The following is a 12740-nucleotide window of genomic DNA, read 5'->3' as shown; positions in this document are numbered from 1 at the left end:
CTTGACTAATGTGAACGCTGCTGCAAAGAACCTGGGTAGTCAGATATGTTTAGGAGATGGTGGCTTCTTTTCCTTTGCAGGCTATTGGGGGTCTTCTGTGGTTTCATGAGGATCATAGGGCTGTTTTCTACTTTCTGTGAATAACACCTTTGGAATTTTGATAGAGGTCACACTGAATCTGTGTATCATCTGAGTAGCGTTGCTGTTTTGATATTAGTGTTTCTGATCCATGAACACTGGATATCTTTCCATTATTTGCACCTTCTTCAATATCTTTCATCAATGTTCTATGGGGTTCAATACGGAGATTTCACTTCCTTTGTTAAATTTATACTGCAGTGCTTTTTAAAATGCTACCTTTCATGGAATGGTTTCCTTGACTTATTTTTTCAGATAGACCATTTTTGTGTATAAAAATGTTACTTTTAAAAAATATAGCTTGAGGTGATAAGTGAAAAGATGAGACACTGAAACCAAAAACCTACAAGCTTAATTATCCATCCCCATAAAATTCAGTCACCACTCCACGCCCTGTGCCAAAGGGACTCAGGGATACAGGGAACCCTCTTAGGAGTCAGACACGCACAGGCCCAGAGATTAATTTCCAGATTATTTAGTAGTTGTTTGAATTGTACAAAGCATTTTGTTTTAATGTTATGTAGAAGAAAAGGAGAGTTGGTCTTAGAAACTTCATAGATTTTAAAGCTTTTCCTGGCATGCTCTGTTGTTGGACCCTCGGCTTGCCTTCTCTTCCAAACAGAGAGAAACAACTATCACCATGAGAAAAGCTGTGAGGAGGTGAAATTAGAAATCCACATGGCCTCTGCAGTGCTGAGCTCAAGGGACAAAGTGTGCCTTGATCATGGCCTGTCCCTCTGAGTCACTCAGGTAAACAAATTACTGCTATTCCCAGAAGAGAGGAGCGCGCCCCTGTCCCTCCGGTTCCTCTCCTCCTTGTTAATCTCCTCTTAGGATCTGAACCCCTGTGCAAGTCCACCTCCGCTCTCTTGGTCTGACCTTCAGAGAGAATAAAAACATACAGGTGGATGCCCTCCCGACAAAAAGGGTACGTACTCGGAGCTCTTCTCTGCCTCATCAGAGACACCCTGAGTATGTGAGTCCCAGAATCATGACACTCAGACTTTTATAATGGCACCATCAAGGTTCCCGTGGAAGAGTGGGCTAAGCCCAGGTTGAGGAAGCCACCCTGGAGCTCACGGAGGTGCCCTGAGGGAGGCGCTGTAGGGCTCTCTCCAAGAACCTCAGGCTGGTGCAGTCAGGTGCTGCTCCAGAATGTGGCCTCCGCTGTTTCCATAGCACTGTGTGTCACCAACTATGTGCAGATTCTTCCTCCGGCAAGTCACCGGCCACAGGGAATCAGGCAAACAAGGTGAGCTTCCATTCTGGTCACGAAAGGGGCATTCAGCCTGATCACAGGATGGGGAAAGGGCAGGAGATGTCGTACCGTAGCAGAGGAAGCCAGTAAAGCCCCTCACTCCAGAGTGGGCACCTTCCCAGCGTGCAGTGACCCCGCCCAACACAGACCTCATCCTGACTCACCTGCGCTTGGGTGAAGAGGTAGAGAGAAGTTAGTTAGATGCTATAGGGATCAGAGGGAGGGAACTGTGCGGGTCGGAAGCTCTGGGCAAGCTGGGACTGGTGGCTGGGTAAAGAGCAAATGCATGTTCCATTTAGTGGCAGGGCATTACCGGTGCTTGTTACACTGCCTGGCACAGGAGCTCGGTGCGAAGAAGGAGGCCTCCTGAATGGGCCTTCAGAGGAGGCCTGTTCCGTGGTTGTGTATTTGTAAGGAAAGGTCTTCCTCCTATATCACACATCTGGAGGATGACAGTGAATATTCCTATAAAACATAAGGAGCAGATACAAGTTCTGAATTTGGGAGAACCTCGTGAGACTTAGAAAGGGTCTCCAATATGTACACACCAGACATGTTTTATAAAGAAGTTCATTAGGATCCCAAATGTAAAATCAATAACAAACAAGCCTTAGGTGATTCAGGGACACTGTGAGAAATAATAAAACCCGCACTAAAAATGGCAGGTCCTCACCAGCCACTGTGATTTTATAGCCTCCTTCTCTGTGTGATGGCCTCCTTCTCTGTGTGATGGCCTACGATAGATACGTGGCCATTTGCCACCCTTTGCACTATGCCACCATAGTGAGCCCTCAGCTCTGCCTGCGGTTGGTGGCAGGGCTCTGGGTGGTCACCTGCCTTCATGCCCTCCTGCACACCATGTTGATGGAACGCCTGTCCTTCTGTGCCTCCAATGTCATCCACCATTTCTTCTGTGACCTCAACCCTCTCCTGCAGCTCTCCTGCTCGGACGTGTCCCTCAACATCATGGTCATTCTCACGGTGGGGAGTCTGCTGGCTCTCACACCCCTTGCCTGCATCCTCACATCGTATGGCCTCATCTTCTGCACCATTCTGAAGGTCACCTCTACTCAGGGGAGGCAGAGAGCCTTTTCCACCTGCAGCTGACACCTGTCAGTGGTTGTGCTATTCTATGGCACAGCCATTGCGGTCTACTTCAGCCCCACCTCCTCGCACACGCCCCAGGGAGATGCCCTGTCGGCTGTCATGTATACAACTGTCACCCCCATGTTGAACCCTTTCATCTACAGCCTCAGGAGCAGGGATGTGAAGGCAGCGCTGCAGAAGACACTCTGCATGTGAGCTGCTCTCAACGGTGACCACGACCCAGAGGTAAATCCAAGTGCCAGAGCAAGGGGCCAAGGCAGGCATGTCCCACGTGGGCACCGCAGCAGCCATCAGGGCAGACAGTCAGCCCTATGCCTCTTCACACTGGAAACTGCGTCCAGTGCTTTGTGTGTATCCTCACACTCTGCCTGAGCAAGCACTGGGCGACCCAGGAAACCCATGGTCAGGATGAGGACGGTGCGTTCTGGAGAAGCAGGTGGGGACTGCCAGGTCCCTGACTTCAGTGCAGCGAGGTGTGATCAAACTTCAAGCTGTCCAGATGAGGATAAGTCCTGCTGGGGCCCCATCCGAGGTTCAGACTGCACCGCGGCTGGGCTCCAGTGCAGACCCATGGGTGGTGGGAACAGGGCTCCTCTTGAAGCGCTCTCGGGAATGCTTCCCTGTCTAGGGAACACTCCTTCACTTTGCTCTCTCTCGACACACCTCAATGTCCCCATTCTGTCCAACGTGTCCTTGTCACATGTGTGCCCAATTGTTTCTGGCATAGAGGAAGATCACCTTCTGCTCAAATCACATTCCCTGCCAACAGGCAGAAGCTGGCAGAGCTCTCTGCAGATGTGCCTGGTGCAGCCCACTCCCGAGGAAGAGTCATGGACTGTCCTCCTTTGGAGGTGACAGGACCTCATCAAGGGAAGCCTTGCTCCAAACCTCTGAGTTTTGTTCCATCCTGTCTTGCTAATAGCAAATCAATATGCAATATGCAAAAGTGATTACATCAGCGGTTATTCCGTTGAATAAACTCTATGTAGGATATGGCTCCAATCCCTAGTGCTTAGGGACTCACTCATTCCAGTTCACCTTTGGGAGTGTCACCTGTCCTTCTCCAGAATCAAAATGTCTGCTTTTGTGCCTCTGTAAATGCTCAAGTGAACACACACATCCCACTTTTAAAACCTAGTAGAAATTCACACCTTCCCAAGGAAAAACAAATACCGATGCAAGAGTTCAAATCCCTTCGAAGAAAAAAAAAATGTTTTTCAAAAAAAAAAAAAAAAACCAACACAAAAACCAACCAAGTTGGCAGATAAACTTCAGCTCTTCTAACATACCTATCTAGCTTACAATATGGATAAAAAAATGTAGATTCATGAAGGCAAATCAGTAAGTAAATAAATAATGTATGGGGAGGTGGCTTATAGCTTCAGCTCTACCTAATGTCCACGGGACTGGCTTCCTATCTGTATACCTAAAAGGTCACCTGTCCAGAAGTTCACTTAATGCTTTGCTAGGATTTTAGGTGTGGAAAATCATTTGGGATGATGGGTTTAGAAAGGGGACCCTTCTGAAAATGGAGATTATGTGTGTCAGGCTTTCAGATGTCACTCAAGCCAGCCCTGCCCTGAGTGACATCGTTATGAAGGTGGATCTATCAGCAGGTACAAGCACCATCCTCATCCTTGTCCCCGTTGCTGTGCATTCTTTAGATGGCATGTTCTTCTCTCCATCACCTCGAGCCCTTGAATTACCCATTACAGAGCCATGGGAAAGTGGAGACTGTTTAGTAGCTTCCCTGAACCAAAATAGGGACCTCAGAGTAATTATTTAAGGGTTTTCTTTTCTAAACATCCAAGAGTCAACTAAAATGGTAAAGGTACTCCACAGGGGAAATGCACATCTTCCTTTCAAGAGTACTTTGCAACTTCCACCTGGCTGTGGGTGGACTTCAGCAAATCCAGGAAGGAGGCTCGGAGGACCTGGGGTGCCACCACTCACAGGGAGCGCTCTCTAAATGTGCTTCTGTTCATCTCACACGTTCTTGAAGAAAAAGGAAAAAATATGAAATGCACGAGTATGTAGAAAGGAGGAAGATGACAGTGGTTCCTGTGGTGGAGGGAGCAGCCTGGCCGGACACCAGGGACTCCTTAGAGAACAGCAGATACTGGGAGATAAACGGGCACCAAGATGAAACAAAGAAAAGAAGAAGCTAAAGGGAGATGCCGCCCAGTGTCATTAGCCTGGTTTTCATGATATAGTGCCTTTGCATCCTTCAAAACTTCTGGGGAATGCAAATTTCTCCTTTCTCATTGAGGTGGTAAATTCGACTCCTGAGAACTGGAGATTTAACCAGTTTTCATTTTACTAGTAGTTCAAAGCCTGCAGAGGACTGCAAGACACTGGCAAAGCGTGAAGCTTGAGGCCATCTGTGCAGTTCCCAAAGCTGTATTTACCATGTCCAGACGCACCCTGAGCCAGATGCAACTGTGAGGCCTCCTGATCCCACGCAGGTCATTGCATTGCACAGGATGATTTATGTGTGAATGAGGAGAACTCTCCACGGTCTGGCTGTTACAGCACTCAGTTGTCCTTGAACTCTTTCAGCAGGCCATGTTGTGTATCTGCTGATTCTAAATTTGTTACATAAGCAACCTGGAGAACTAGGCATAGTAGCCTACGCACATTCCATAAATAAGACCTTCAGATGTCTTTCCACTAGAAATCACCATGAGGAATCTTATTACAGTTAATTGCAAAAGCATTTGGCTCCACTAGTTTTTCATGCCTGTGTCCCCAGGGCAGGCCACAGGCTCAGCTGCTAGCCATCCCTCCTGGACTCTCCTGGGGTGGGCGGATGAGGGGCAGCAGTGCCTAGCTGGCTGTGGGGCTGGCGTGGGTCAGGTTCCCTGCCCCAGGGCATTTCCTCCTCCCAGCCCCCTGGCTGTCCTCCTCTGTTCTATTAGCTCTGAGCAAAGTTACAGTTCTTCCAACAAAGGGAAGACTATGGATAACCACAGCCAAATCACACAAAGCAAATGCTTTTCATTCACAGTCCTGAAAGACACATTACTCAACTGCGGGCATAGTCTATCTTGACATGTACAAGAGCTAAATTATATTGCTGATGGCATTTTTTTTTTTTTTGCCTGTTTTCTGTTGCTCAGTATTGTGTTTGTGAGAGTCATCTATAAAAGAACACCAGGCCAATTCCCCTCATGAGCGTACATGCAATATCCTTAGCAAAATCCTAGCAACCCAAGCTCAACCCCACATCAAAAGGGTCATTCACTGCGATCAAGTAGCCTGTAGCCCCCAGGATGCTGGTGGGTCATTATGAACAGATCAGTAAACGATGTTCAGGTAAAAAATGTGTAATCGTCTCAGTGAATAAGACGAGGCTTGGACAAAATTCAACTTTCCTGAAGAAACTGAACCAGAGGTCCAGAAGAGGTGCAGAAGAAACATGCCTCAGTAAGCATGAGATCCTGCAGCCAGCACGGAACCAAGTGTGAGCAGGGAAAGCCCCCAGGTCAACAGCCCCAAACCGCCCACTGGCAGGGCACTGGAGCAGAGCAATGGCACAGAAAGGGACCTCAGAGGGCCCAAACAAGACAGGAGGAGGTGAAAGGGTCTCACTGAGCACATGACTGCATTCAGAGAAAACCTTAGCTGCTCCCCAAGAGCTGTGGGCAGTGAACTAGGAAGGAACTATGAAGCCACAGGGAAGAGAATCAACGCAGACAAATCAGGGTGGGTTCACTGGGAAGGAGAAACATGGTGAAGCAAGTTTCCGCCTCCTGCTTTCCGGTCGACTTGGTGATTTACTGCACTATTGCCATGACATGGAGACACGCCCAAAAGGGCTGCTCATTGGGCACATGCAGATTAGACCACCATGAGACATCACCCTGACCTGTTAAAACAGTTGTTATCAATGGGAGGCTAAGACGAGGATGGTGAGTTTGAAGCAAGCCTCAGCAACTCAGTGAGAGCTTGTCTGTAAATAAATATAAAAAGGGTTGGAGACATGGCTCAGTGGTTAAGTGTCCCTGGGTTCAATCCCCACTACCAAAAAAAAAAGAAAGAAAAAGTTTGTTATCAAAAAGATGAAAAAAGTTTTGGCAAGGAAGTGGAAAAAAATGAGCCCCTGGTGAGAATGCAATTTGTTACAGCGATTATGGAAAATGATAGACAAAGTCCTCAAAAAAAAAAAAGACTTACTCTATGACCAGCCATTTCAGGTCTGGTATTTACCCAAGCACGTTGAAGTCAGCATGTCAGAGGGACAGCTGGCCTGCCACGTGGGATGTGGTGTTACACATAGATGCCAACGAGCCAACCTAAGTGCCCACAGATGGATGGGTCCCAGGGAAGGTGCGGTTGTTCACACCAGGGCTTTCCTATCAATCAGCTTCAAAGAAAGAGAAATTCTGTAGTTTGCGATGACATTGATGGAGCCAGAGAATGTCATGCCGAGTGAGGTAAGCAGAGACCCAAAGGCCTCTGGATCTCACTCACAGGTGGACCCTAAAAGGTCACCTCCCAGGAGCAGAGGCCAGCTTCCATGTGCCAGGGTGGGGGCCTGGGAGGAGGGGACGGCAGAAATGGACGGCAGCCTCAGCTGGGCAGGAGGAAGTCTGACTTTTCTGAGGTCTATTACACACCATGGTGGTACAGCTGGCAATAAGAACTGCGTGTTACATATCGCTGAGAGTGAACTTCCAATGTTCTCATCACGAATGTGTTAAGTGTTTGAGATTAATGCCTATTTTCATTAGTTTGGTTTGATTTTTTGTATTCAGAAAAATCATGACTTTCTACCCCATAAATGATCCTTCAAATATGTAATAAAAAGTAAATTAAGAAGGTCAAAGTCCACTTTTTTTGGATCGACTTGAACAAGGTCATACTTCTTTCCAGGTCCCCTTGTCGCTGTGCATGCATCCATATCATCTCCTGACACCCAGGGTGCTCCCCCCAACCCCAGACCCTGCCAACTGCTACGCCCACCTCCTGGGGGCAGGCCTTGTCCCCCTAAGCTCATTCACTGTTATGGAAGGATGAGGGACCCTTTGTGTTTTAGCTCTGTGTTTGTGAAGGAGACTTCCTGGTGGCCAGAGGCTTTGTATGTGTGTTCAGGGCGCCTGGTGCTGCAACCTCGCTGTGGGGCCAGAGAGCAGCCCCATCTCCTGCCATCCACTTTGCAATGCTGGGCGTGGAGCCAGGGCCCGCTGGGCGAGGGCTGCATCAGTCCTGTTTCTAAGGGGAGTGCCACCAGCAGGGCAGCTGCAGTGGCCTGGGGCCTGGGGACATCCCTAAAGTCTCCTCTGCTCTCCCTCAGTCCCTGGGAGAGCAACTGTGACCCTCACGAAAGTGAAGTCCTCAGGGAGCCCCTGTGATGTCCCAAAGTTGAGCCCAGCTCTCCCAGGCTAAGAAGTCCTAATGAAGCCCCCAGGGAGATTCCCTGGCCTTCCCTCCCCAGCCCCGACCACAGGGGAGAAAGACAAGCAAAGACTGGGGCGCTAACTAGTAACACAGATGCTGTGTGATGGCGAACAGCACAGCCGCCAGAAGGTCCCCGCTATGTCGATGAGGCAATGGGTTCATTTGATTTGAGCAATGGCCTCGCTAAAAAGAAGGACTAAGATTATTTGACCAACAACATCACATTTCTGAAAATGAGCAAAATACAACAGCACGTGAGTGTACCCAGGGAAAAGCTGTGCACCCGCTCCCCAGTAGCCCATAGGAAAGGGCCAGGCCCATAACTGCTCAGCAGTGATGCTCGTGGCGTAGCAGGACCTCCTCCACGTGGGAGCAAAGACTGCAGGCTATGCATTAAAACCACCAAATTAATAAAGTGTGAGTTGCTTTTTGCACTTGAGTTTTATTTTAATGAAAGTATTGCTTGGTTTAGAAGATATTTTCTCTCTTCACTTTCTAAGTTTCTGCAGCAGAGGAACATGGAGCCTGCCTGTCAGTACACAGGACTAGGTGACTAGGGAAAAGACTTAGGAAAAGGGAGGGACAGTGTGACATTTCAAATGCTGTTGGATTGTGGTGTAGCAAGAAGTACAATTTAAATTTTGTTACAGAAATATGAAAAAAAATGTCAGCATTTTTAGGTGACTAACAGACATCATTACTTTATATATCTGTGTGACTGCATGACCAATATGTTCCTATAACAAGGTACACTCAGAAAAATGAGAAATCATATCCCATCTATGTATAGCAAAGTGCATAAATGCATTCTACTGTCATGTATAACTGATTAAAGCAAATAAAAAAAATTTTAGAAATGATATCCCCAACCACAGTAACATTACTTGATCTTCTAACTCTGTAGCGAATAATTTCCAAGATCCGTCAATGAAAGCTCCCCTCCCTTCTTCCCCTGTGCACTGCAAGAAATGTGAATGCCCTGGGGGAGCCTGTGGTTCTGGTGACTGAGAATCTCCACGTTCTAAAGCAGGAGGTAGACAGACAGGACCCAGCTGACCGCACGTCGCACTCAGCTGTTGTTTTCACGATGATACTGGAGACAGATGCCTGTGTTGTTTCTGCACAGACTTTATAAACGCTTCCATCCCATTCTACACATACGAGAACATTTTTAGGTTGACTACCCAGATATTTTTTTCCTTTATATCATCATCTGGATTTTTGGCACTGAGACAACTGGGTGTACCTTCTGGGAATCCTCACTTCTCTAGAGCTTTCTGGTCCCTTTAAGAATCTATTTGCTTGACTATTTCCGACAGATGCAAATAACAGGTGCAAGGATTCTAAAGTGAGCCAGAACTTGGGGGGTGAAGAGTGCTTGTGAACAGACATCTTCCGCTCATGTCCCCTCCACCCCTGCTTTGTGCTCTGAGGCTGGTTTCACGGAGACCACCCTCTCTGCCCGTCCTTGACTGATGGATCAGATGACAGGTCCCCAGGCTGAAGCTGGGGACACTCCACCTTCCCGAAGGGCAGGCCCCCATCTTGGTCTCTCAGGCACCCTCTGTGCTTTGGGAGGTGAGTTTCCAGTGACAGGGCCATGCCAGGATCAGTCCTTTGATGTACAAGTTTGGACTGGCCTGGGGCCACCTTCCTGGGTTCCAACCCACCCTGCCACTGAAGGGTGAGGAGACCCCTAAGAAAACGGCTGACCCCCTCATTTCCTCATCTGTAAAACGTGGATTACCAGAACTGCCCCATGGGAGGCTGTTCCTGAGGATCGGCCAGACAGCCCAGGTGAAGTCTCCCAGGTCCTGAGTGTGGTCGACTCCTTCCCAACAAGAGGATGCAGCATGGACCTGGCCAACAGGACAGCGGTGAGGGAGTTCCTTCTACTGGGGTTCTCGGGAGCGCCCTGGCTGCAGCACGCGCTTTTTGCGTTGTTCCTGGCCGTGTACCTGCTCTCCCTGGTGGGAAACACCCTCATCATCTTCATCGTTCTGGTGGAGGCCACGCTGCAGACACCCATGTACGTTTTCCTAGGAAACCTGTCCTTCCTGGAGATCTGGTACACCACAGCCACAGTGCCTAAGCTGCTGGCCACCTGCCTGTCCAAGGCCGCGGCCATCTCTGTCCCTGGCTGCATTGTCCAGTACTACTTCTTCTTCTCCATGGGGGCCACTGAGTGCATCTTGCTGGCGGTGATGGCCTACGACCGGTATGTGGCCATCTGCAGCCCTCTCTGCTACTCCCTTCTCATGAGCCTTCAGCTCTGCCTGCGCTTTGCAGCTGGGTCTTGGGTTGGGGGCTTCTCGGCCCCCCTCCTACCTACCATACTCATCTCTCGCCTGAACTTCTGTGGCCCCCAGAAGATCAAACACTTCTTCTGTGACTCAGACCCCATTTTTAAACTTTCCTGCTCAGACACGTTCTTGGCTGAGGCCTTGGGCTACACCTGCAGCTCTGTGGTGATTCTCAGCTCCTTCCTCCTCACCATGTCCTCCTACGGCAACATTGTGGCCACCGTCCTCAGGCTGTCCTCCCTAGAGGCTCGGAAGAAGACCTTCTCCACCTGTGCCTCCCACCTCACCGTGGTCACCATCTACTACGGCACCATCATCTTCGCCTACGTCCGCCCTCCTGCCAAGTACAACTTCACCATTGGCAAAGTGATCTCCGTGTTCTACTGCGTGGTCACCCCGCTGGTGAACCCACTCATATATACCCTGAGAAACAAAGACGTGAAGAAAGCATTCAGGAAAATTCTGGCACAGAAGAGATTCCTCTTGACCAGAAACAGACAGGAGTTTTGAGATATCAACACAGAAAAGCAGTTTAGAATGGAAACTCAAACTCATGTGCAAATGGTAAGTACTAAAAACCATCGTCTGTTGTTGATACCACCTAACGTGGCCACCCGTGCATGGTACTTGTGTTTTGAACTCCACTGGACACCGTTCCATGTCTGCTCTGCCTGTGGTGCCTTAGTACAGCGCTGTGATCGGGGAAGGTACCTGACTCAGGCTCCTGCCCTAATGCGTCCACAGGCTGGCCGAGCGGCAGTGTTCCAGGGACCGCGGGGGTCACAAAATCTCTGTTAAGTGGGGGCAGTGGTCCTTCATCTAATGATCTGATGGTCTGATCTATACTTGGTCCTTGTACCTCAAAGATGTGTCCCCTTCAGGGACATTTCCTACACACACATGCCGAGTCAATGTTCTTCTCAGGCATTGATGTTGACTTGTCAATGATAATGCAGCTTAGTAATTCTGTTAGAAAAATTAGGCCGTCAGGATTTTTCTGAGGAACATAAAGCCATGAGTAAATGGGGATGGGGTTGTGGCTCAGAGGTAGAACACTCGCCTAGCACGTGTGAGGCACTGGGTTCCACCCTCAGCACCACATAAAAATAAAATAAAGGTATTGTGTCCACCTACAACTAAAAAATAAATATTAAAAGAAAAGAATATTAAATAAATAAATAAATATTAAAAGAAAAAAAATGAACTGTATTTCAAAAATTAGCAAGGATTCCATGACTCAAAAGTTAAAAAAATAAATAAATTAGATCTGGACACTGAGAATGGAATATCTTAGGTGGTGAGGTAGTGAGTGTTTCAGATTCCTACAACGTAGGCAAGGAGACACCTAATTAAGCAAAAACAAGTCTGATTCTGAAGGAGAAGAATGAAGGGCTCCAGGTGTTCCCCGCTGCTCAGCCCTCTCCAGTGAGGAGGAAGCCCTGTCATTCCCATCAGTGCAGCACAGGAGCACAGGTGACAGCAGGGGACGAACCTTAACTCCCGAGCCAGCCCCCTAGGTCAGGCTTCCTCCACCTGCTCCCTGTAAGTGCCATGGTGGCCCAGTGGCCAGGGCAAGCCGAGTGATGGCAGGACCTCAACTGGACCTCTGGGCTGAAAACCTGCCCGGCTAGGAGGTCAGGACCACATCCAGTCTCCATTGGCAAACTAGAACAAACTACTTGACCAAGGTGTTTTTAATGACAAGAAAATGGAATAAAATCCAGAGTTTGTAGCACAGGACTATGATGAGATTCTCTGGATTCCACGAGAGCTATGATAAAATCTTTGGTGAATGCCTGGTTAATTTTCACTTTTGAAGCAGTGAACAATCTTGCAATTATCACCAAGGTGACCTTTACAGGTAACATGAAATTTGAGCCACACGACATCTTCTCTAAACCTTGGCCTTCCACCAGAACCTCAAAGCCATGTGCAAACTGTCCCAACGATGAGGAGCTGTTTGGCATTGTGTGCAAACCCGAAGAAGGCGAGGTCCTCATCCTGTCATGGTGACAGCCCACCTCTAGGGACACCCTCCTATATCCTGTGTTATGGCCTCAGGCCATATCTGAACTCCCTCCCTGGCAGCTCCCCCATTTCCAGGTGCTTCCTGGGGCTGCTCTGGTCAACCCGGAGCTGCTTGTGGCCTGGAGAAGGAACTCACTCTGCGCTCCAGGCTGCACCTTCAGACGCTTGGAAGAACACCCCACACCACCACCCCACAGCTCCTTCATTTTCACCCCAGTGTTTTGTTTTGGGGACTCTCAGGGCACACTAGAGCGTGGCAGGAAGTGTGGGTTCACTGGGAGGGACAAACATGGTGATAGTAACAACCGTGGCAAGTTCTTAGGTGGGACGCACTGGAGAGGACCTTCCTGGAGAGTCAGTCTGTGCTGATGGAGACCCTCTGGAGACCCTCATAAGGCAGAATAACAGAAAAAAGGGAAATGCAAACCCAGGTCAGATACAGAAGTCCCCAGGGTCTAACGACAGTCAAAAATATTCCATCATATTTGGATCATAAAACTCTACGT

General features: G+C 48.7%; 1 protein-coding gene and 1 pseudogene across 1 annotated transcript; one reads left to right on the top strand and one right to left on the bottom strand.

The window, feature by feature from the left end:
• LOC143639848 (E3 ubiquitin-protein ligase TRIM58-like) overlaps positions 1–12740 on the bottom strand; it is a 305237-nt pseudogene that overhangs the window by 89611 nt on the left and 202886 nt on the right.
• LOC143400133 (olfactory receptor 6F1-like) lies at positions 9757–10716 on the top strand. The gene has a single exon (XM_076857437.2). It carries the CDS (start codon positions 9757–9759, stop codon positions 10714–10716), a length of 960 nt encoding a protein of 319 aa, XP_076713552.2.

Source organism: Callospermophilus lateralis, assembly GCF_048772815.1.
Source record: "Callospermophilus lateralis isolate mCalLat2 chromosome 5 unlocalized genomic scaffold, mCalLat2.hap1 SUPER_5_unloc_2, whole genome shotgun sequence".
In the NCBI taxonomy this organism is placed as follows: domain Eukaryota; kingdom Metazoa; phylum Chordata; class Mammalia; order Rodentia; family Sciuridae; genus Callospermophilus; species Callospermophilus lateralis.
This window is presented reverse-complemented; position numbering and strand designations above follow the sequence as displayed.